Source organism: Melampsora larici-populina (genome assembly GCF_000204055.1).
Source record: "Melampsora larici-populina 98AG31 unplaced genomic scaffold MELLAscaffold_66, whole genome shotgun sequence".
In the NCBI taxonomy this organism is placed as follows: Eukaryota; Fungi; Basidiomycota; class Pucciniomycetes; order Pucciniales; family Melampsoraceae; genus Melampsora; species Melampsora laricis-populina.
Genome location: NW_006768830.1, coordinates 132634 through 156408, shown reverse-complemented (window position 1 = coordinate 156408; position 23775 = coordinate 132634). Strand labels below are relative to the sequence as shown.

At 39.2% G+C, this 23775-nt stretch overlaps 4 protein-coding genes across 4 annotated transcripts; 2 read left to right on the top strand and 2 right to left on the bottom strand.

Annotated features, from left to right (window-relative positions):
• Window positions 1–7258: 7258 nt before the first annotated feature.
• MELLADRAFT_112448 (uncharacterized protein) lies at window positions 7259–8571 on the top strand (the record flags this gene model as incomplete). Its single annotated transcript, XM_007416979.1, has 3 exons — window positions 7259–7267; window positions 7468–7737; window positions 8404–8571. The coding sequence occupies 3 exons, from the start codon at window positions 7259–7261 to the stop codon at window positions 8569–8571; spliced, it is 447 nt and encodes a 148-aa protein (XP_007417041.1).
• Window positions 8572–15118: 6547 nt separating this feature from the next.
• Window positions 15119–16573, bottom strand: MELLADRAFT_112447 (uncharacterized protein; the record flags this gene model as incomplete). The annotated part of the gene is made up of 4 exons (XM_007416959.1): window positions 15119–15256; window positions 15468–15569; window positions 15851–15991; window positions 16556–16573. 4 exons carry the CDS (start codon window positions 16571–16573, stop codon window positions 15119–15121), a joined length of 399 nt encoding a protein of 132 aa, XP_007417021.1.
• Window positions 16574–18541: 1968 nt separating this feature from the next.
• Window positions 18542–19733, top strand: MELLADRAFT_68357 (uncharacterized protein; the record flags this gene model as incomplete). Its single annotated transcript, XM_007416919.1, has 3 exons — window positions 18542–18597; window positions 18643–18860; window positions 19051–19733. The coding sequence occupies 3 exons, from the start codon at window positions 18542–18544 to the stop codon at window positions 19731–19733; spliced, it is 957 nt and encodes a 318-aa protein (XP_007416981.1).
• Window positions 19734–20330: 597 nt separating this feature from the next.
• MELLADRAFT_112445 (uncharacterized protein) lies at window positions 20331–22126 on the bottom strand (the record flags this gene model as incomplete). Its single annotated transcript, XM_007416958.1, has 6 exons — window positions 20331–21014; window positions 21092–21261; window positions 21289–21534; window positions 21574–21649; window positions 21725–21797; window positions 21954–22126. 6 exons carry the CDS (start codon window positions 22124–22126, stop codon window positions 20331–20333), a joined length of 1422 nt encoding a protein of 473 aa, XP_007417020.1.
• Window positions 22127–23775: the final 1649 nt, after the last annotated feature.

The window sequence follows — 23775 nt, the reverse complement described above, 5'->3', positions numbered from 1 at the left end:
CTACAGCACGCAGACTCAATCTGGTGTCAGATTTACTCAGAATTGGTCAGATGAGCTTGGCTTTGGCAGATCTTGGGATTCTTGCACTGCTACAAGCATTTCAAGGTGTTGTGGGATAAGATGGCCTCTTAAAGCCTTTTTTGAGTATTCAGGAAGTACATGAACACTCATGAAATGAATATCAGACATAAGTAAATCTTTGAAGAATTGACTTCACATTTCAAAAATTTTCCTCAGATGACTCTGCCGCATCTGTCTTCATCTGCAGGGGGTTTTCGGCTATAAGCCCTTAGTAATGCACACTGACAGCTTTGGGTCAGGGCCGGACTTTCTGGGTGCCACAGGTGCTCTATGAAATAGGTTGTAATATATTGAAAAAGGTTGATTAGGGTGAGTCTGATTTATTTGAGTGTTCTGTGGCTATAATACTGACATTGAAATCATTCATGCATGTCATAGAGAAAATATTTTGTAGAAGAGCGTAATTATCAAGGACAATTGAAGTTTGGAACAAGTGTTGTCCATGCATACGCTCACATCTGGGGATGCCAACTAAAAACAACCCAAGGCTGAATGTAGGTTTTGGCATGTCATATGGTGAAGGGTGTGAGCAAAAGTGGTCTGAAAACACGTGTTTGATAAGCCCTTGATGGTTATGTACTTGTTGACATTGAAAGGAGGCCCTAAGTCTAAGAAATGAGCACTTGAATAGGATATTGCTAAAGAAGTCAGGTGAGTACAGATCTCATGTTGTGTTTAATTTATGGTATTAAAATCATTTTTTCATGGTAGTATTGTCTGCCCATAATAAATTGTGGATTCATGAAAAGACTGTACTTGAACTTATGCAGACTCTGGATTGTTTTGAGAGCATACTTGGTCTCAATATGCAGTATTTTGATGATCAGTGGATGCGTCAGAAGGGAATGCAACTCAAGCTGATTGTCAATGGAAATCACGACAAAGTTCAAGATATATTAGAGAGATTGGGAAAATCAGAGTGTCAGCCCTGAGTACTGAACCATAGTACCGTAGGCTGACAAATAATAATAAGACAAAACCTTGAAAAACAATAAATACAACTCAGACTCAGTTTCAAGAGTTACATTACATATGAATTAACATATGTGGCATATTTACAACTTATGTAAAAGACTGTGTAAGTACACAACTTTTACATTTCCTGAAGATTACATCCATTACACATGTGTAACATGTATATAACCAAGTAGAAAGGTCAATACCAATATGTAATATGAACCTAACCTTGGAACCACAAATTGTGCGCACAAAATTTTCAAACTTCAGACTGTAAAAACTCTGAATATGCAAAATTCAGAATCATCATCATATTACCATTTTAACACTTTTATTATACAATAAAACCTCATCACCAACTAGATTATAAGCTTTCAGTAAAGTGAAACTTTACTATCTTATTTGTGATTGTTATCTTTGTCTTGTGGTTCTCAATTCCCTCCTTTACTGTGTCTGGTCTTGGACCCAGTTTTGTAGTAGTTGTTGATTTAGGGGATACAAAGTAGAATCCGGGCACCTGCCCGGGCGCGTGCCCAGATTTTTTTTGGCAGTAAATTTGAATTCTGGGCCCAGACTTGTGCCCAGAAAATCAAAATTTACTGCCAAAAAAAATCCGGGCACGTGCCTGGATTCTACTTTGTATCCCATAATTGCCATTTGTGAAATCAGGCTATAAAGGGGGTAGTCCTTGAGTGCTGCTTGATCTGATTTGGGATTTGATCAGATCCAGAAACTTTAAACCTGCGTAGTACCTCTATTAGTCAGAGTGTAAAGTACTAAACACTATAAAAGAACTTAGTGTTCTTGATCAATTTAGTTCTAGAAAGAAAGATAATTGATTAAGGGGAAGTCACTGAAGATTCAGTGCGCAGTTTGTACAACTAATAATAGTAAAAACTTCAACCCAAATCCCTGAAAAGCCTTTCTTTAAAGGTCCTCCAACTGCAGTCTATAGTTGTTTGTTACAAGTATAGAGCCAGAACCTTATTTTTCCGTCTTTAAACCTTGTAGATTACCATCCCTACAGGTTTATACACTATCCTTAGTGATCTTACTAACCTTAAAGAAGCTAGTAGTTCACACAGAGGATGAACTTGGGATTGCCAAGTAAGTATTCGAATAGAGGTTGAGAAAATAAAGTCATCTAACATTTAACATTTGGTCCCGTCTCCTTCCTACAAGGAGGTCAAAAACCCGTCTGCAGAACATAAGAAGGCAAAGAGAAATTGAGCGCACAAGCTACAATGAATAAGATTGAAGGTTGATTATCTGCAGGGGGAGATTGGCGTCCTTGTGAAGAAGCTTGGGGAACAAAGGTTTTGGAATATTTCAGGGGCTGCAGGTAAGTCACATAGTGAAAACTACGATGGGATGTAAAAAAACATTGACATGCTACAAACACACACCATGATTGGATGAGAAGGCACATTATATAATTTGGGTACATGTAGCAAAATCTACGCTGTATGAAGCTGAGGTGGATATTATTGAGCTTCCAAGACGGTGGGATAGGGGGGGGCTAGGTTAGTTGTCAAATGTTAAATTGTTGTGACAAATGTACTTGGTTCTATGCTAAAAATATGCATTTTCCAGACAGGTACATCAAATCAACAGTGCATGAAGACTGTAATGAATGCTAAACAAAAAGTCTTCAAGAGGAAATGGAATGTTTACCAAAGTTGAGTGAAGACATACAACACAAAATTTCCAACCTTTGAACCAATGCAGTTCCAACTTTGAATGACTGTGAGGGGAAGAACATTGATGATGAATTCTCTAATTTCAACTTATTGACTCACCCAGATGAACTATGGGTGTGTGATGCACCAACATGTGTAGGAATTCAAGCTTATCTGAGGGTAACACACTGTGATGAGAAATTCTGCAGGATCTCACGGGAGGTGCGTCAGATGATTTCGTGGTGAAGTAAGAGGTTGGAAAAGCTGGACAATGTGGGTAACTTGCCAGTCAAGTTAATAGACTGCCATTGTGTCCTGATGTTGAGTCATTCAAAATATATACTGATCAATAATACTCTTCAATTGGAAGGCTGGGACACAACTGTGGGTTCACTGCCAGTGGATGTTTTTGATCCCAGTCATCATGAAGCTTGGCACATCAATTGTGTTTCAAAGAGGACATGGGAAGATTGGGTGAAAATACTCCAAAAAGGCAAACAGGGGATTGACATATGTGATGTGCCGTTACTGGAGGGCTTGTGATCCATTGATGATTTCTCTATTACATGGGACCTGTCAATATGTGGATACATCTGAGGAGGTGGAAAACTTATTGGAAGTAAGGTGGAGGGAGTTGATGGTAATCTGTGCAACTTGCGGGAAAGAGATTGTCCAAGTGCAAACAGTGCTTGCCAAACCAGGGAATGATGGTGATTTCCAAGGTGGTTTGAGAGGGAGGATGATGACTTTTGAAATGGCGGAAGGAGCATTTTTTGTAATTTTGATTTTGCAATTGTTTTTTGGAAGAAATCTACAGAATTAAAATTGATAGACATTGAGATCTGAGCTGCAGAATAGTGTTAAGAGGTGGACTCTTCATTTCTACACTGGTTGACAGACTGGTCTGGAGGCATGCTCTGGGGGTAGTATCTGGGCCACATAAGTTTGTGCAGGTGATGTGTTCAGCTTTGCACTGATTGGCAGACTACTCTGTGTATGGCTTGTCAGAGTAGTGTCTGGGCCGCAGGCTAGTCTGTGGAGATGACTTGTTTGGTTTTTGACGGCAGCCTAGTCTACGGGAATGACTTTTTCAGCTTTGCACTGATTGTCAGACTGGTCTGTGTATGACTTGTCAGAGTAGTATCTAGGGCAAAGACTAGTATGCAAAGGTGACTCGTTTAGTTTTTTGCTGATTGTCAGGCTGCTCTCACAGCCCCCATCAACTGGGCTCTGGAAGGCCAGAGCCTACCACTTGCTTCATAAAAGATTCATGAGAGATTCAGAAGGTTTCAAGAGGCCTTCACTGTGTTTTTACTATAGCTTCAATGTAGCTTCAGCCGGACATAAGTTCCAACACAAGTCACATCCATTCATCTGAAATCAAGAAATCAATTATGGGCCCATGAGTATATGTTTTTCTCTCCTGCTGTCAATGTGCCACAAAAGCTTGTCACTTGATCATGTCAAGATTCAAACCACAAGGTCAACCAATCAATAGCTTATATTTAATTACACTAAGCACATAAGACTCATCATGTCTGGAATATTTTACAACTTTGACACACATATTAATCTCACTCCATATCCATTGTATTTTTGGGGTGGCTGTCTTGCACACATCCCTAAGAGTGGATATGAAAGTGATTAGTATACAGCAAAAAATCAAGTCTGACAATACAGTTTTACACAGTCCTTTGCATCTGGCCAGATGCAAACCTTTGAAGCTGTATTTGATACAGCTGTACAGCTCTAAGGGTTTGCATCAGGCCAGATGCAAGCCCAGATCCTGTAAAAATACAGACCCTCAGGTTTGTATAAACATATATTGCTGTGATGTCAAACCCATCAAATATGTGTTTATGCAGACCAGAGGGTTTGCAACTGGCCAGATGCAAACCCTCAGACCTGTACAACCCTATATCCTGAGGGTTTGAATCTGGCCAGTTGCAAACGCTCAGGTCTGCATGGACCCATATTTGATGGGTTTGACATCACAGCAATAAAGGGTATACAGGTCTGAGGTTTTGCATCCGGCCAGATGCAGACCGGAGGGTTTACAGATGATGTGATTTACACAGCCAAAAGTGATCAATGATGTAATTAGATGATACACAGCGCTTCTTATGATGACTACAGGTGGTTTTTCCTTATAATTGGGCTAAAAACCCATCTTTGAAGTTACGGGTTTGTTCAAGTGATGTACAATTTTGATTAATATAGTGCATCTTACAGAGCTTGTGATGCTGATTCACAATTGGCCACATTTCATGTAATTTTGATGCGTAATGGATGAGGTATTGAGTTATGAAGTTAAGGTTTTTGTATGTAAATGTTGTTACATGTATGCATGTAAGTGTAAAATTTGAAGTTCACTCCAATTCCCTATTCACATTTTAACTTTATTTACACACGTCTTTTACTAGTGCTTCGAAGATTGTACATTATTTAATCAATGCTTCTTCATCAAATGAGCTATCTATTATCATGTTTTGAGGTCATTTGACATATGTAATAGCAAAAAAACCTCCATTTTTGACAAAATTCACACCTTGTCACCCCTTCACACAGCCATTACTAATACTCTCTGGATTCTGTAGTGTTACATCATCATCTATAACCACACAAGTCCCGGAGAATCCTCTTGGCAACCTTATATATTACTAATACAACCATTACATATGTAAACTACCCTCAAACCCTTATTTACCATCTTCAAAAAAGTACTGTCTTCTTAATAACTCCCAGTTCCCCTTATCAACCATCATAATGGAAGTTGCTACTGTATAATAGATTGTTTCTTTTCATATTGAGACCTCAGAAAACTCATAAACCTCATATCAATACCCCAAAAACCATTCCCCAGCCTGTACACCTATGTTTTTCTTCCTTTTCTTTGTGTAATGCATTTGTAAATGGTTGATGTTGATCTTAATAATTTGTTTGAAATAAACTGACCTAATCATGATGTAATGTGCAATATATAAGCCTTAAAGAGCTTCTATTGATCAAATTCCATCTACTCAAGTTTTTCTTTGCACTGAAACCTTTCTAATAATATTGGTAAACTACTATGATTCCTTTTTTTGATTGATCACATAAATTCGCCACCACAGCGGTTCATCTATGAGAGTTGAGGGCATATGATATGTTCCCGGGAGGTCACTGGTCCTCTGGTTCTTACTGGCAGCGGCCACATCATTGTCTTTTGGTCTGGATATGTGTTCAGATGCAGGTATTCTCTTAAGCTCTTTTGAAGCTTCCCTGAAGCGTGTATGAAGTTCTGGCAAAAACTTCCTGAAGCTTTCATGAATTTTTCATGAATTTTCTAAGAAGTTGTGGTAGTCTCTGGCCTGCCAGAGCCTAGAAGATGGGGGCAGTGTCTGAAGGTATGCTCTGGAGGCAGTGTCATGTCCACAGATATCATTCTTTACCGTCTTATCTGTTGATTTGTTGTGGACGGCGCCGCAGGCACCCAATGACTTTGTGTGAAAAGGCTTTGGTCTTGTCATGCTTTTCTTTTCCAGACTTGTCTGATAGATCTGGGTGATATGTACGCCAAAAAATTGGTTTTATCCACAGATAGTGTGCCTTCACATCTTCAGATAATATGCAATAGATCTGTGCTGCACGGATGAAAGCCACATCAATTAAGAAAATCAATCAGAATGTGTTCATCAAGTAAGAACTGGTGATCACTTACAATCACTAACCTTTACTTCCTGAGGCAAATCAGTAGGAACAGATGTGATTTGATCAAATTTCACTCCTTCTACATCTAAACATTCATTCCATTTGAATTTGGAAACTATTTTGGAAATCACTTACCAATTTAATTCTAAGTGAACTTTCAATAAATCCACCCCAACAAACCCGCCAGTTGATCCCTAAGTCTGTAAAAACCCAATTTCAAAGGTTTCCACACTTCATGAAACCCAATGATTTCAGAATGATAATCCAGTATGAATTGAATTAAGTTATGGATTAGATCTAGTGTGAACCAAGACCCAAAAAAACCTGAGAAAGTTTCAAAATTCAAAGTAATTGAAGTATTTGTTTTAGATTGATGATGGTGTTTGATGAAAATGAGTGTACCAAATAAAGAAACGAATTTAAAGTAATTCAGAGTGGATAGTTTGAATGAAAGTTTTGATTTTGAGTGTTGAAGTGAAGGACAAAAGGTTGGAGAAATTAGTGAAAAATAAAAAAATGAAAAATTGTCAAAATTCTTAAAATTCTTGTATGAACTTTTTTCATCCCATATTGACGGGATCAAGAATCAAGCACAATTTTTGGATTAACAAGAAGTAAGTCTCTTTGAACTCTAATCTACTGACTTCAATGTAGTGATCAGATCACAACTGACCAATGTAATATCAATTTCATAGTTTTTTTGATATCCATCTTCTAGTTTGCTCATCACATCAGTCTTTCATCAACAGCAATTATCTCATTTATCAATTTTTTACCCAACAACACACATCTAAAATGGACAACAAATCAGAATCTACTGATACTGGAAACCGCAGAGAGTGTTGAAAAAAATGAAACAGGTATGTTGATGATTTCGAAATTAATATTTATTCAAATCATGCTTGATAATCATAAAGTCTCACTCTCTGATGTTTCAGGATGAGAAGAATGACATCACCACAAATCAACCACAGACCACTGGGGAGCTATTATAGCGTGCAAGATACAAAAGAAATAAACATAATTAATTGGCTCAGGTGCCTTGACAAATTTGGATTAGAAGATCCACTGGGTTGATGTGAGATACAATCCAGTTCTTAGGCTTGAAAAGTGTGATCCTCCTACAATTGACAAGGCTTTTGAACTTAGTAAGAGTACACAAAGAATCAAATATTTAGCAAATGAAGTTCAGGTTATTGAAGATAAACATAAAAAGGAGGTGGTTGGAGTAGTAAAATTTACACCATATGAAAAGATGAATGAAGATGAAAGAAAGTCACTTGATGGGACTTGTGAATACATTATGAAAGAAAAAAAAATGTTGAAAGTTGTACGTTAAATGAGCAAATGAACACTGGGTTTGTGGGATGCTTTAGACATTGCAAATCCATGCAGAAGGATGAAATTGAAGTACTTACATATCTCTGTTTCTCTAATCTTATATTTATTCTTCTCTTATTGATTCCTCTTTTCTTATCGATGATATCATATTGTCACTAATCTTTGACTAATGATGTAATCTTCTGTGATATCCTATGACCGTCTCTTAGTGATGTATTGTTATAAATAGTTGACAATTCTTGCTACTTGTTTCCTTTTTCTTTACCAATTCTATTCTTCACTTCAAGCAGGTGTACTTTTACTTGCTTGTGTTGGTCATTGAGATTATTATCTCTCTAGTTTAACTAACTAGAACATTTCCTCAGGTGTGCTTTTACTTGCTTGTGTCGGTCATTGAGATTATTGTCTCTCTAGTTTAACTAACTAGAACATTTCCTCAGTGTCATAACCTTTGTTTGATTGATGAAGCTGTTTATGTGTGATTTCTTCTGAAGTCACCTCCTGTAATATCTGATGTATGTTTGTGGCTGATTAGGATCTTATATACCATCTGGCCCTGTAAAAGAAGACCCAGAACTGTTTTTGAAATGGAAAAAACATATTGCCTTTCAAAAATTTATTGAAAGAATCTGCGCTGAATGGTTTAGACGTTTAGCTAATCCGCTCTTCAAAATTCAAAGCTTTATCTTTCGGAACCCATGATCACAAAGACAATCAGAATCCTGATGCATTTGGAGGCAACCTCAGCTTTACTATGGGTTGTCTTTCTGGTATACCTCAGACCAATTGTGAAACTCCGGGTGGATGGGGTCAAGGAGTTTGATTTCCAGCTTTTTGAGAAACTGGAAGGATGGCTAGCCAGGCTGATGATGGATTTGAATTCAAAGATGGTGAATTCTACTGGCCTGCTTTTAATGTTAATCTGGATGTTGCAAGCTGTGATGGGATTGTTGTAGTTCCATGGTGCAGGCCCATGATTGTCACTGTACTCTCACATCCCACAAACCCTGAAGATGTTTCACCAGGCTTGGAACCTCTGTTCAAATTGGCCATTGGTATGCAACTTCATGTGCAAATATAGTGGATATCGCCGCCAACAAAGCAACCCTCATAAGTGGACCTGAAATAAAACAAAAGAGAAAGGATGATTTGGTTGTTGGAGCAGATGCAGTACAGTTGTGGAAAATAAAAAGATTTGATTTGTCAAAAATCCTATGTATCTCATCAAAGAGCTAGGAGAACAAATTCAAAAATTTAAATAGTTCCCATTGATCTCTCACTGTTTTGTTAATCTCACATTATGTTGGGGATTTGATGTCTGTTGCAAAGCAACCAAAAGATAGCACTGTGTGATTTCTTGAACAAGTTGTCAAGTCAAGGACTTCATGGCATTGGGAATTCATGAGGTCTTTAGAGAGACAGACCAAGATCATCCTTGACCATGTTTTTTTGGGGTCTAAAGATTACAATCATATTCTTTCTTCATTTATTTAAACTTATTCATCATCAAACTTTAATCAATTAATTCCAATCCTCATTCCAGTTAAACTTTTAAGAATTTGTTATTACAATCCCTGCCCTTCCCCCCCTCATCTCCCAAGAAATGAACACACACACTTCAGTATGCCACAGATGTTTTATGTAATGCAATCCAAGCTTCTAAACGTCTCAAATAATCAACTGCTGCTAATTGATCTATATGACTTTGAGATTGATCAATCTGAAGCAAAATAGAAATCAAAATACCTCAAATCAAATCTTGATATCTATTGTCCCAAGTTTACAAAAACCAATGGAATTTTCAATTCAGATGGAGAAGTGAGACATTTTTTTTCATGGGACTCACCCTTGATTTGGTAAAATTCCAGGCTCTTACTTTGGGATCAGGTTGATCTTGTGTCCATTGCATAAAAAATGCTTTCACTATGAACAAACTGAAGGCATTGAAACATCAAAGAAAAAAATAACTTGATCAACTCAGCATTCCAACAAGTCGCAATGTACCCCGGTGTGGTGATCGGAATCTGTACACACCCAATTATATTTTTTTTATTCATTTTAATTCTCTTCATTATTATTATTTCATTTATTTAATTTTTTATATTTATATTTATATTTTTTTTATTAAATATTAAATATATTTTATTATCAATCATTATTATCAATCATATTTATTCTATATTAGTGGTACACAAATATGAAAACCGTATGAAAAAACCCGCATGAAAAACCCGCATGAAACCGCATGGTTTTTTTGGGTTTCCCCGCAAAAACCAAAAAAACCATGCGGGTTTTCATCGGCCGTTGGCGAGGGACTTAGTTAAGTTTGGGTTTTCATGCGGTTTTCCATACGGTTTTCCCATACGGTTTTGATATTTGTGTACTGCTATTACTTTTTTCTATTTTCATTCCATATTTCATTATTTTATTTTATTATTTTATTTTATTTGTATTTTATTTTCATTTTATTTTCATTTTATTTTCATTTTATTTTCATTTTATTTTATTTTTATTTTATTTTATTTTATTTTGAAATTATATTTTATTATTTTCATTTTTCTTTGTATTTTATTTCATATGGGTTTAGGAATTGTGTGTCACTTAAGGGTGTATGGGATAAGTGGAGTAAACAGGTGTTAAGTTCAAATTTTGAAAATTATGGGTTATGTATGGTTTTATTAAGGTGTACAAGGCATTATATGGGGTTTACTTATGGCTTTAAATCAGGCTAAATTTTGAAAAATCAACAACTCTACAATTGAGGATGGTGTTAAACCGGGGCGGTAAACTGAGATAAGGGATAGGGTACAGAAATGCAGTTTGGCATATCAATCAGTGGAAAACTATAAATACATTTGACAAAGGAGAATTTTTGACATTCCAAACTTGAAAATGACTTTCGAAAACTGAGAAATGCATAGTTTTGGCAGGAAACTTTGAGTTCAAGGGTACCACAGCACAATTGCAGGGTAGATGTTAGCTGGGGTAGACTCTACTTTTGCATATTCCCCAATAACTTTAATTCTAATCATCATATTTATCAACTTTAGTCGTAATATGAGGTGGTAATCTGGCTAAACCCCCATTTCAAATCTTTCCTTCAATTTTCAATCACCATTTAGACTATCAACCATCAGATTTGTAGAGCGTCAAATTTTCTTTCTTTCTGTCTGTTCAGAATTTTCATATGGTCCCTAAATCTCATTTTATTTCAGCTTGAGATACGGGTCTCCACAACTTCAAGCTCTGGGGTTAGTCTGGGCTCTTGAGAAACTCCACTGTTATTTAGATGGAGTGTATTTCAAAGTCATCACTGTTGACTGTACAGGAGTTAGGTCTTTGATGAATATCAAGACTCCAAATAGGCATATGCTTAGATGGATGCTTGCAATCCAGGAAGACTGACCTTATATGACCATTACACATAGGCCTGGAAATATGCACAACAATGCAGATGGTTTGAGTCAAATGGCTTTTCCTAATGATGAATCTAATCCAGCATGGGAGCCTGAAGAAGTGGAGCTAGATATTCCAGTAATGGGATTGATTTCAGCTGAACTCAGTGATGAATTTCATGATGAAATACAGAAAAGTTATAATACTGATCCAAAGACTACAAATTTCATCAAGATCATGAGCCAGGATAAAATAGATATGTCTTTGGTTACTAGTATGGATTCTCCTTGGAAACAACTTTATGCTGAAGAAAAATTTTCCTTGCAATCCGTATTACTCTACTACAGAGGAAACACACTTCTGTAATAGTCCTTGTAGATAAATCTCATAAAGAACAAGTTCTCAAGGTATGCCATGATGAGATCCTTGCTAGACATATGGGTGAAGACAGAAATCTAGAGAAAGTATGCACTACAGCATGGTGGATAAAGAGAAACCTTGATACAAAGATGTATGCTAACAGCTGCAAAAGCGGCCAGAAGGCTAATACTAATAAAGCCACAGGAAAGAGGTACACCACAAATCCACCTCAACAGTGGTCTGAGAATGGTTGAAACCCCATTTTTTGGCTGAGGGAAACTGTTGAATCTTAGCACACCTCAGCACGGTGGACCAAATCGGGTTTTTGGCCCCACTTCTGAAACAGGTTAAGAATGGTGAGAACACTGCTGGATCATCAGTTTTTTTGTAGTATGATCTGAACCAAAAAAAATTGGCTTTACTTGGCAGATGCTCCCTTTATGGTATGAATAGTCTCAAGAAAGATGGACTGGAGCAATGAATTGACATGATAACAGCTATTTTACAAACACATATTGGACTAATAATAATAATAACAATAATAATAAATCAATTTAAAAATGAAATGAGCATGTCATTCTTCTTCATCTGACCCATCACTTCCATTATGCTCATCATTCCCACATTTCTCTGTGTCATCATCTGGCTCTGGTTGCATATATGCCTCCGCATCTTCACCAGGATCATGCCCAAATTTTTCTTCAATTTGCTCCATTGTACTCGCAACATCCTTGTTGGTTGGTGATGAGAAATCAGTCTTGTATTCCTGGAGCTGTTGAAAGGTCTTCTTGCCATCAATTCAGTCAAAATCAAGGTCCTGAATCAGAATTGAATAACTGAGTGATGCCAAGTCAGTAATAATATCAATTAGAAAGATCATTCCAAGACTTATGCGTAACAATATTGGGTGGTCTTCTTGTGCATATCTGCAAGATGAATATCCACAACACCCCAAAATGTTTATGCTGTTTATTTTCCTCAACTAGCATTCTCAGCGGCGGGCGCCGCCTTGGGTCGTTCAATAATCACAAGGTCCTCCGCATAATGCTGATCTTCCATGAGATCAGAAACTTTCTGACATATGCTCTGCCTCCCTGGTGGGCATTCTGCCAGGCGGTGTTGCCTTGGTGACCTCTTGCACAATTCATTTGTTTTTAACTCTTACATGAGCCACTGTCGCACCTACCCGACCCATTGTCCCAATTCAATCTGCACAAAATTACAACGCACAAACTTCTCCCCATGATGGCTGCCGCCGGTGTCCTCTTCATAGTGTATTGCCATTTGAAGAACATATGTTTGTTGAGCAAATGCTGTCCCAGGGTCGTGGGCGCTTCCACAAACAATTAGAAAGAAATCAACTCATACTACAATCTCCTCCTCAAGCCAAGTTTGCACACACGTTCCCAGCGCATATTAGAACAACGTTGAGTGACCAAGCCTTAATCAACATTGAGTGCTATATTTAATTATGCACCACAGCTAACCATTTCAATTTACTTGGAGGGCTGCTCGTTTACTCAAAGCGCGAGGACTGCCCTCTCAATAGTCTTTCTTGAATCATGGCGCAGAAACAACATGTACATAAAGCTGCATCACCTCAGGCCGCCCCATTCTCATCAGTACAATTTCCGGATACCGTCATCCCATTTAGCCTTTGAACACCGACTTAGAAGGAACTGGTTCTCTAAAACCTGTCATTATGATGTTTAAAAGTCAGCAAGAGCAATGTTCCTTTCCCAAAACTGAGATCACTTACTTCTAACCCCAACTTAATAGATACCATCATCCCATGTAGCCTTTGAACTCGACCTACTTAGACGGAACTCGTTCGTTAAAACCTGTCATCATTGATGTTTAAAAGTCAGCAAGAGCAATGCTCCTCTTCTCAATACTGAAATCACTTACTTTGAATCTCAACATAATCTAATTGTTCCACAAAATGACAATTGATTTGATGTCAAAGAAATTTTTTTGCCAAGTATTTGTTCTCTTCAAGGTCAGGTCCTTTTCCCGTGACAAAAACGATTTGGTGGAATCCGTCAGGTTTCTTGAGAGTCTTTCCTTTAAGCGCCTCCAAGCCTTTCCGCCAATATTTTTTAGAACACCAATAGTCTGTCACGTAAATTTGCATGTTCTGTACAATCCCCAATTGTAGCCAAGCCAGACTTGGACTTTCCGTAGTCGAGCTGATACTCCGTATGATTTTCAATTTGGGGAAATTTAAATCGCTGATTTCGGCCGGAAGGAGGTTTGGGATAGATTCCACAAACAAGATTTTAAGGGAATTTTGCACAGTCAAAATCACTTGCCCTGCTCGGTCGCAGTCTGCATGGGCAAGATATTTGAGGCATTTGATGTTCTGACCATGAGGCTTGCAAAGGTCCGTAATTGCGTTTAGGTCGTTTGTATCACACAACACTGATAAGTGCTCCAAGCGAGGTAGTGCTCCATGAATTAAGTCTAGGGGTACTATAGATCCGATGTCAAGTGATAAAGATTGAAGCCCGGCTGTAACATTGAGTAAAGCTTGGATCGACCCCGAATGATTGTTCTTGACATCGTCGGCATTCGCCTCAATGATTAACCTTTTAGACCCTTAATCCCTTTTATTAATTCAATAATATCGGGTGTAAACCCAGCACCGTTTTTAAACACGAATTTTAAGCTTGTCAACGTTTGACCGCAAAACTTGATGATCTCTTCAATGTCTTCCAGTATAATTGACCGATAATTGAAACCCTCCCTCTCAAAATCAACTTGGTAACATGCGAGCGAACCTATCTTAACTTGATTTGGTCTGAGCTGAAAATCCAAATTCGGGCAAGTGATTTGATCAACGCTAAGGTGGCTTAATCAAGCCATGCTTGAGATGGCTGCGGAGTTAATCCAAGTGTCAACGAAAGGTTTCATCATGACTGCCGAGCCGAAGTGTAAATTATGATAAGCGTGTGGTATAACTGCTAATGCCCAAGACCTTCCGACTAATCGTAGGTTTAAGAGTTCCACTAATAAACGGTTGGGCAAAGCCGGCCAATCAGCACTATTCCTAGAATTGGTCCAGGCTTCTTCAAAATCGTTGACGAAGTGAAATAAGATTGAGTCAACCACTTCAAAAGGGAAGCCGTGAGTATTGTTCATGTTTGATTCTAGGTGCATTTGATTGTTGTTTGACTCGACAGATTTTAAAGCCATGCATTGTTGCTCGTATATATATATGATAACTAGGTATTAGGTATATACATATATACATATATATATATATATATATATATATATATGATAATCAGGTATATTATATGTGTATTAGATGCATAATCGACACACTTTACCGATCTCATTTACGCAAATGAGTGGTGGATCATGATTTTTCATTTTGCTTGAGAGGATGCGTCGTCAGATTGTCGCCGAAGTGAGCCTTTCCCTTTCGTTTTACCGTGTGTTTAGCAACATGCCTTGTGAGCGCGGGCATTTTTATTTCGCGTTTGATCCGCTGTGCATTCCGAATACGTCTTTGGGGCTGGGTACTCTTAGTTATCATGAAACTGGATGAGCAACCAGGAACTGCATGTAAAGAAAACGGCCAACAGAATCTCACTGAGCACCTCATAGTCTCAAGTAACGCGTATGCTCGGAGGAAAATAACGGGTGCTCATGAAGTACCAAATGCCGCGGGATCCACAAATCATCTGCTCATTGTTGCTAATTGCTGGTTGGGTTTGAGGCCCTGTCTTCTGCCGACGCATCACTTGCTAATTTAGCAAAAATTGAATACAAATTATCATCTCAATAACATAAAACTATTAATTTTCCCATTATTCATATCTCACCATGTTAAAAGCAATGAGCAAAGTAGGCATCAAGCGATGGCATTTAGCACTTTGGTTTGAGTTAGGCACGAGGCCACGCTGACGTGGGGAATTCTTACAGGGAGGCACAATTTACAGTGCGTTATGAACTTACATTATTGCGCAGATATTGCAATAGCTCGACGTACATTCGTGCAAATTGCAAACTTGCCAACTTTGTTTCTGTCTCTTGTTCACCACATTCTACACCATCTCGCTTGTGAAATGCATCCAGGTTATACACCATGCACAATCTTCTAGAGTCTTACATTTCAAACATGTACATAGGCTAACTATGATAGGGCACTAATTGCATACAGTGAGTTCGAAGCACCTCCATGCGAGTTCAGGTGGGACACATTCAGCCGTGATGCTGATCAAGGTGCTCCGCATTACCCAATTACTGCCCCGCTGATTCCTGGTGAATTTCCATCAAGCTGGAAAGAGGTTCAAGCTCAGCCCAACGTGCTGCAATGTTATTAGAAAATTTGAGCTTACCTGACACTTTTCTCCGATTCGAGCCACGCAAGCAGTCGGAGCTATCCTATTTGAGTTTCCTTTCAGCTTTATGTTTGTCACGCCCCTTTTGCGCGCTCTCTGATGTTTGACCAGCTTGGTTGCGGCCGGCCGATTGCGTTGCTGTGGTTGCCAAAAATGCAAACAAAAGTTGTTAGTCGACAAAGCAATTGACGGCAAACTTGTGAAAAGCTTTTCTGAATTTTGTGTTATTGGTAGAATTTTAACACTTTGCAAAGACCAAAGTGATTCACTTTTGTTTACCACAAGGTCTACCACTCAAATTGGACTCTTTTGATAGTTCATTCTTTGGTTAAATTCACGAAGTTCACCCCATGAAGTTCACAGATGAAGTTGTTAGAGTTAATTCCATGATCTCTCACTAGGATACTAGTGAGAGGGGCAATTTAAGAGGACATCAAATGCCAAGAGAGAAATCTTAAGAGATTAGTGTTTACAGATCAAATCTCATCAGGTTCTGATGTCAAAAATGTGCGCTTTTTATTTGGAATGGCTGAGATATCACTTCTCCCTTCAATCAAAGGGCTAGAATTCGGTAACACATCTTGACACCGTGGGCAAAAGCCTGTCGCAACCCATGTTGCGACGACATGAAGTGTCACACGATGTGTAACGACACCTGTCCAGTACAGTCCCAAATTTGGCGTGCAACGGTCACATCTGTACTGCGACCAGCCCGGTCATGTTGAAACGGGTTTCTTCAGGCTGCAACAGGGTCCTTTATGCTGCGACAGTGAGTTTTGTGGTGCAACACCGGCCATTCATCCTACCCTGGCCTCATGCAACTTTGTCATCAACATTCACGCATCAATTGTATTCTATCTCACAACACCATCAGGCCTCATCATGTGCACTCAAACGTGCACCGACACAAATGGACAGACTCATCGTGGTCAATGGAACTCAAATTCAACCGGACTGAAGCGTCATAAACTCGATCTCGCAGCGTCCCTCGATCAGGAGTCAAACGAAGATGGCTCCAACAAAGCTGTGAGCAGTGTTGCAAACATCGAGGAAAATACTATGCCAGTCGAGGATTGAACCCCTGCATCATCACTCACAGGTAAGACTTCGCAATGTTCAGTTCTGGGTAGATGTTGATTGATCTCATGTGTTTCCTTTTTGATTTCTTTCATCAGCCATCACCCTGGTGTGCATGTTTGTAGGATGGCTGCATATTGCCTGTGGCCTCAGCTGCATCGACTGCCAAAAAGATCATAATTTCATCATGTGAATCCTGAAGCTCTCTCGTGAAAATGAAAAGCATGATTGCGAAATTTATGGTTATACGCTGGAGGACCACTGCTATGCTGTACCTAAAGATGTCAGAACAATAGTCAAGAAACTTGTAGTCTCTCCGGATCTGGAAGAGTGTGTCTGCTGTCCCATTTGCTTCAGCTTGTACACAATCGACAAAGCTCCCTGGACTTGTACGTATAAAAAGACGCCGAAGGCTCTAGTATGTGGTGAGGAATTGTTCACCTCAAAGACTACATTTAAGGATGTCAGCGACAAGGTAAAAGTTCAACAAATACCTAGCGACTCGTTGGAAATGGCACCGTCTGAAACTGGCATTCTGCAAAGTGTATATGTCACCCAGCCACTACCATCTTGGCTTCAATGGCTACTTAGCAAAGAATTTATTGAACAAGATATTGGAGATTGGAAGGACGGAATTGCTCAGAAAACCAGCGCAGAGATTGTTGACATACAGCATTCTGCTGCTTTTTGTGAGGTCTTCTGGAATGATCCAGAATTTCCTGAAAATGTTTCTGAAACACCCCCTCTTGATCTCATCTTCTCACTGTTCATTGACTGGTTCAATCCACGCGGGAATCGTCAGGCCGGAAAACAGCAATCATTTGGTGTTCTTTCCTATAATTGTTTAAACCTTCGACCATCACTACGTAACTTAATGAGTAATACCTGTGTTGCTGGGGTTGTACCGGGTCCTAATTCACCTGACATGATGACAATTTCAAACATCCTTGAAAGTACAGTTGACGAGCTTCTGGCCCTGGAAAAGGGTATCATCATTCCGACGCATTGGTATCCCAACGGCCGGTTAGTTTGGATCAAATTGCTTTTGCTCTTAGGTGATAAAGTTGGAATGCATAAAGTTGCAGGTTTTGCATCACATGCGGCAACTCATTTCTGCTCGTGGTGTTGGGTTGATTCTAAAGAAATTGGAAAAATGATGATTGAAAAGTTAAGGAATAAGTCGGAAACGTTAGAAACATCTCACAAGTGCAAAAACGCAAAAACACTTGCGACTAAGAAGGATATTCTGAAAAATACTGGAGTACGTTGGTTTGAAATGAATCGCTTGCTTCATCGAGACCCTTCCCTCGACCTTCCACTCGGTGTAATTCATAACTGGTTCGAAGGGGTGTTACACCACCACTTTCAATATCAATGGGGATTTGTTATACCCTTGGCAGACCAGAAGACACAAGCAAAATTCAAAAGGGCCAGGGCAGAAGCGTCCCAGCGGTCACAGAAGAGGCCGCTTTATGAAGAAGGCGGGGGTAATGCGATTGAATTGGATGAAGACTCTGACAATGGGGGATTGGAAGATGGCGGTGATGAAGATCTTGATGCCGGTTAGGATGGGGGACTGTTTACTGAAGGACACATCAAGCAATTTCAAAAATGAATGAAGGATATTGTATTACCTACCGGTACCACCAGGCTGCCCTCGAACCTTGGTGAATTTTGAAACACGGCAAACTTAAAGCTTCACAATGGCACAGCTTGTTTGATTTCATTATTCCTCTGACAGTGCTCGAAATATTTGTTCTGGATATTGAAGATATCAAGGCAGAATCCAACAGAGGGCAAATCCTCTTGAATATTGCTGATTTGGTACAATGTACAAATATTGTGACCACAAAAGCAGTATCTGAGAAGGATGCAGAGATGTTTGAGTTCTTTTACAAGCGATATCACAAGACTTCTCGGCAGGTGTTTGGTAATATGGTGGTTGTTTCAAATCACCACTATGCTCTTCATATTCCGGATCAACTCAGGCGCTGGGGGCCTCTCAATCAGGTATCTGAGTTTGCTGGAGAACGCTTGATTGGAATTTTACAGGGGATTAAGACTAATACACACTTAGGTATGTCTAATTTTTTGAGCTGACACTGTAATTACTAGAACAGTCTGGTGTATTGATTTTGAGTCGGGCTTGTCAGCTGAAATGGATCGGACGATGGTCCGTCGATTTTCTCAGTTACAAAGGCTGATGGGAGATCAACCTATTGAAGAGAATACAAATGCAGAAGCGCTTGCAAAATCAAAATCAGTTAGGCGGAAGATTGAGCTAAAAGACTTTGAATACGATGCATTACTGTCCTACCTGAAAATTAAGATGCCCGAGCTTTGCAGTCACTGTGATCTGCCTCATCCACCCAAGGCAAAGGTGCTACATCGGTATGCAGTCCCCAAACCTTCATGGAAAATTTCACAATATCTCTTGGTATCAGTATTAAAACCAAATAACTGCATCAAGTACAAACACGGTGGGAAATCAATGTATGCAATGATCAAGCAAATTTATGTTTTCACAAACCCTTCAGGTAATGAGCAAACCGAATTGTTGGTACATCCAATTGAAAACCTGTTTCCTAAAGACGCGACATCTCCATCAAAAGATTTCAGATATCTTCTACACTCACTCAAATGCGTAATTGGTCGAGTTGAAGACCATAGTGTTTTTGTTTCTCCAAGTAATGTTGTAGCAGTTGCTGCTTACAGACTCTTACCCAACAACACTCTTTCCGTTGCGGAGGGTGGGGTCATTTTGCGGCCTTATGATTATCAATCTCAGCTGGAAGATGTATAGAGTCCCTGCTTCTCAGTTTTGATTTTTTTCATGTTGTTGATTTGTGCTTTTCCTCTCTTTGAATTGTCTACTAGTTACATAATGTTGAAGTTGATTGAATAAAACATGCTACCACTTTCATTCATACACTTTCTCAAATGTTTTTGATTGTCTTCATGTTCTCGACGTCTAAAAGCAATTGATTGTTTTCCTCGTGTTTGATCACTCGTAGGCTATTAGAATTCAAATGAATACATTTTCTCATTTGCACATCTTACTGAGGTCAATGTACAAGCTTCGTAAGCGTAGACATTTGAAAAACACAAGAGCAAAAATGACATTTAACGAGTGACTTGAAAAAGAATAAGAGAATCACAGCACACATTAACAAAATTGGACAAGTAGTTAAGGAGAGAATTGGAAACAATGATGAGAAAAGAAGAATTTCAGCCATTTAATGACTGGACAAGCAGTTAACAAGAGACATGGAAACAATAATCGGGAGAATTGCAAACATAAACAGGAAAAAGAGGCAAAACAATTTAATAATGGAATAAGGAGTTAACAAGAGACTTGGAAACAATAAGCAGAGAGGATGTAGCACCACCGAATTACTGATCAGGCTTTGTCCTTCCCTTTCCCTTGAACCACTTCATCATCAGAATCATCATAAAGATCACCAAAATCTCCCTCATCATAGACATCAGAGTCCGATTCTTCATCCACATTCATCTTTTTGTTGGCTTCATCATTTCCCGATTCTGCAGTACTGCTGTCCTGACATTCATCTTCTTGATCCGCCATTTCATAAGATTGTAAGTAGATGTTGAGATATTTTGTGTTGAAGACTTTTTCAGATAATGATTTGTCCGGGTGTGTTTGAGGAAACGGGAATAATGATTGAGATGTGTCGGGTAGCAAGGCAACTTGAGTAGCATCTGGAATGAGTCCTTTTTGACCAGAGGAGAGCTTGTTAAACCAGCTGGGTTTGTAAAAGTCAATTGGTAACTCTTTTGGGGCACGGGGAAAAGCTGTTGGTATCGGCTCTTTTGGCAATCTCCGCTCAATTCTGGGGATAACCTTCTTTGAAGTCTGCGCCGCTTTCGCAATTTCAATATCCAACCTTCTCATGAACTTTGAGTCGTTTTTAGATTGATATCCCAGTGTTTTGATTGGAAGGTAGTTCTTGCCAGGCTCTTCTTCATTGTCGCTATGAGCAAGGACGTTGTCACAAAGTAGTATGTAACGCGGAGGATACTTGGCGCAATGATCTTTAAGAAAACCAACACGTGCATTTTTGAGCTAATTGGGGTTAGGGTAAAGAGATGTTTGGTCAGTGTGAATAACCAGAAGAGGACATCATGTGTCAAACAACTCACTCTTTTGCGAAGTTTTTGTATAACCTTCTTAGAACTTTCACTTCCAGCGCGACCAGGCATTCTGATTTCCAACTTATACTTGCTCTCCATCCAGTAATGTACATAGTGATTATACGCTTGGATGTGTTCAGCCATTGAATTCACGTGGTTTGGATTGATGTTCATGTAGTCTTAGGCACCAGTGGCCAAAAGCTGACGGAAGGTGTTGAGCGCGGTGATCCGACAGCTAGAGTTGGCCGCAGCGTCTAGATCTGGACCCCAGACACGGAGACCAACTTTTGCTAAGCTACCGGGGATATAAAGAATGTAGATTTTGTCAAGGTTTGCCATTCCACATCCTACCTTTCCACCAACGCCACTGCGTAATGATTTCAAAGTGAGAATGTTGTTTTGGGCAACAGTGTTGGCACTATGAGGGTCATCAACCACAGCTTTAACTTGCTCTACCGTTGAGAATCAAGCATAGAATTCCTTGAGCAGACTTGCGTTGACAGGAGCAGGGACGTCATTTGCTTTGAACAATCCCCAAAGCACCTTAATATGGACAAGAAGGGCTTCCTGTGATGAGGAACAGAGTCAACTTCACATTATCACTCTTTTGTCAAAAATTTGTGGAAAGCCTGAAAGACATACCTTAGTACTTTTGTAATCATACGGAAGCTTGTCCGCAAACAACTGGAGCGGATGACGTCTGCGTGGTGGTGGACTGGTATGTTTTGATGGAGGTGGAACCGGAGTTTTGGATTTTCAAGGAGCTTTTTTTGCGGAGGAGGAGGGTGTTGAAAAGGCATTTTGAGATGGGGAAGAATGCTTCAATCGGTCTCGTTTAGACGACGTGTCCGGAGTGGCATTGACGGTCAACTTTCTACGCGAAGAGGTTCCACTGAGGTTCATTTGGTCTCGGAGACCAGATATAATGGCCTCGAACTGGGCTGCCTGCTGTTTCAAGGTATCTGCAATGAGCGCTGATATAGGGTCAACGGTTGAAGTTGGGGGTTTGGATTGTGTGTTTGTAGCTTCTTGTTTGGGTTCCATGATGGGCAATGAAAAGTATATGACTGAACAAAGAAGATGGTAGTGGGTTGTTGCATAAAGAGCGATGAGGCCGTATTTATACCCAACATAACAAGCATCTACACTGCAAGATTCCGTGGGAAAGAAAGGCTGGATGAGCACTGAGCAGTGCTCAAGGGTTCAGTGATGACAAGGAAAAACTTACCTGATTGAGGAGTGGGCCGGAGAGCTGAGTGGCGGATGGATTGGAGAGTTAGGTAGATGTTGCATGAGAAAGACGGAATGGTCTGGGATGGTCCTGGATAGTGGTGGATAGTACATAATGTCGCACCGCAAAGGGTTCTGTCACAGCATAAAGGACCCTTTCGCAGCCTGAAGAAACCCGTCGCAACATGACCGGGCTGGTTGCAGTACAGATGTGACGGTCGCACACCAAATTTGGGACTGTACTGTACAGTTGTCGTTACACATCATGTGACACGTTGTGGTGATCAGATTCACTTCGAGCTCAGCTTTTTATAGCTGAAGCTCTGGTGTTAAAAGCGCATATTTTATGGTTATTCTTTTTCCTTGCTCTACTTATCAGAACAGACTCATCTCACAGGACTGGTTTGAGGCTCAGCGGATTAAGAATTCAATTCAATAGAAGATCACATTAAGATCACATTAAATTTTCTATTTCAATTCAAAACTAATCTTATATTATGATCATATTAAATGAAGTCAGTAGAATGATATTACATATATCAAAAGAAAGTTTTTTATGATTCAGATTAGAAATAAAGTCAACAAAAGAATTAAACAAGATAAAGGAAACAATCTTAAATCAAGAGTAGAGATGAGAGATAGCAAGTTTAAAGTTGAAATCAAATTGTGTGAGGTGGAGATCGGTCGGTGGGTATCTAGAAAGACGATCGAGAAAATAGATGAATAAATTAGATGAATAGGAGTCAGCATAAGCTTAAAAGAAGAGGATCGGTTGAAAGAAGAACTCACACTTAAAGGAAAGAAAGTTGAAGTGGGGATTGAATCTTGAGAGTGGAGATTGATTGATCAGTATCTAGAAAGGGTGCTTGAGGCAGGAAATAAATAAATAAATAAATTAGATAGATGAGAGTCAGTAAAAGTTAAAAGAAGAGGTTAGATCGAGAGAGAACTGACAGTTAAAAGTTGCAAATCAAACACTGAGAAATGAATCTAGAAATTGAGAAGTAGAAGGATGGTGTGAAGATCAAGATCGAGTGTAGAAAGTGAAGATTTATGATGATCAAGTTGGACACTGAAGCTGAAAGATAAAATTAAGTTGGAAGGATTCATTAAATTAGTAAAAGTATAGAAAGATGATTATATGAGAGAGGAGAGATAAGAACTTACAATTGAAGGTAAATGTTGAAGTTGTGGTTGAGTACATGTATCAAAGGTCCATGAGGATCGAGTGAGAAACAAAAAAAAAACTGAAGTCAAATTGAAGTTGTGATCGATGAAATTGGAAGATGAGGTGCTGGGAGAAACCTAAAAGAGGTGCATAGATTAAGATGGGAGGTGGAGGTTAGTAAGAGATCAAGTAGGTAGGAGACTGGAAAGAAAAGGAAAGAACAAATTTAAGTTAGCAAATGAATGAATGAAAGTTAAAGATGAATAGGAACCTAGAAATGAAAGACTTACCTTGA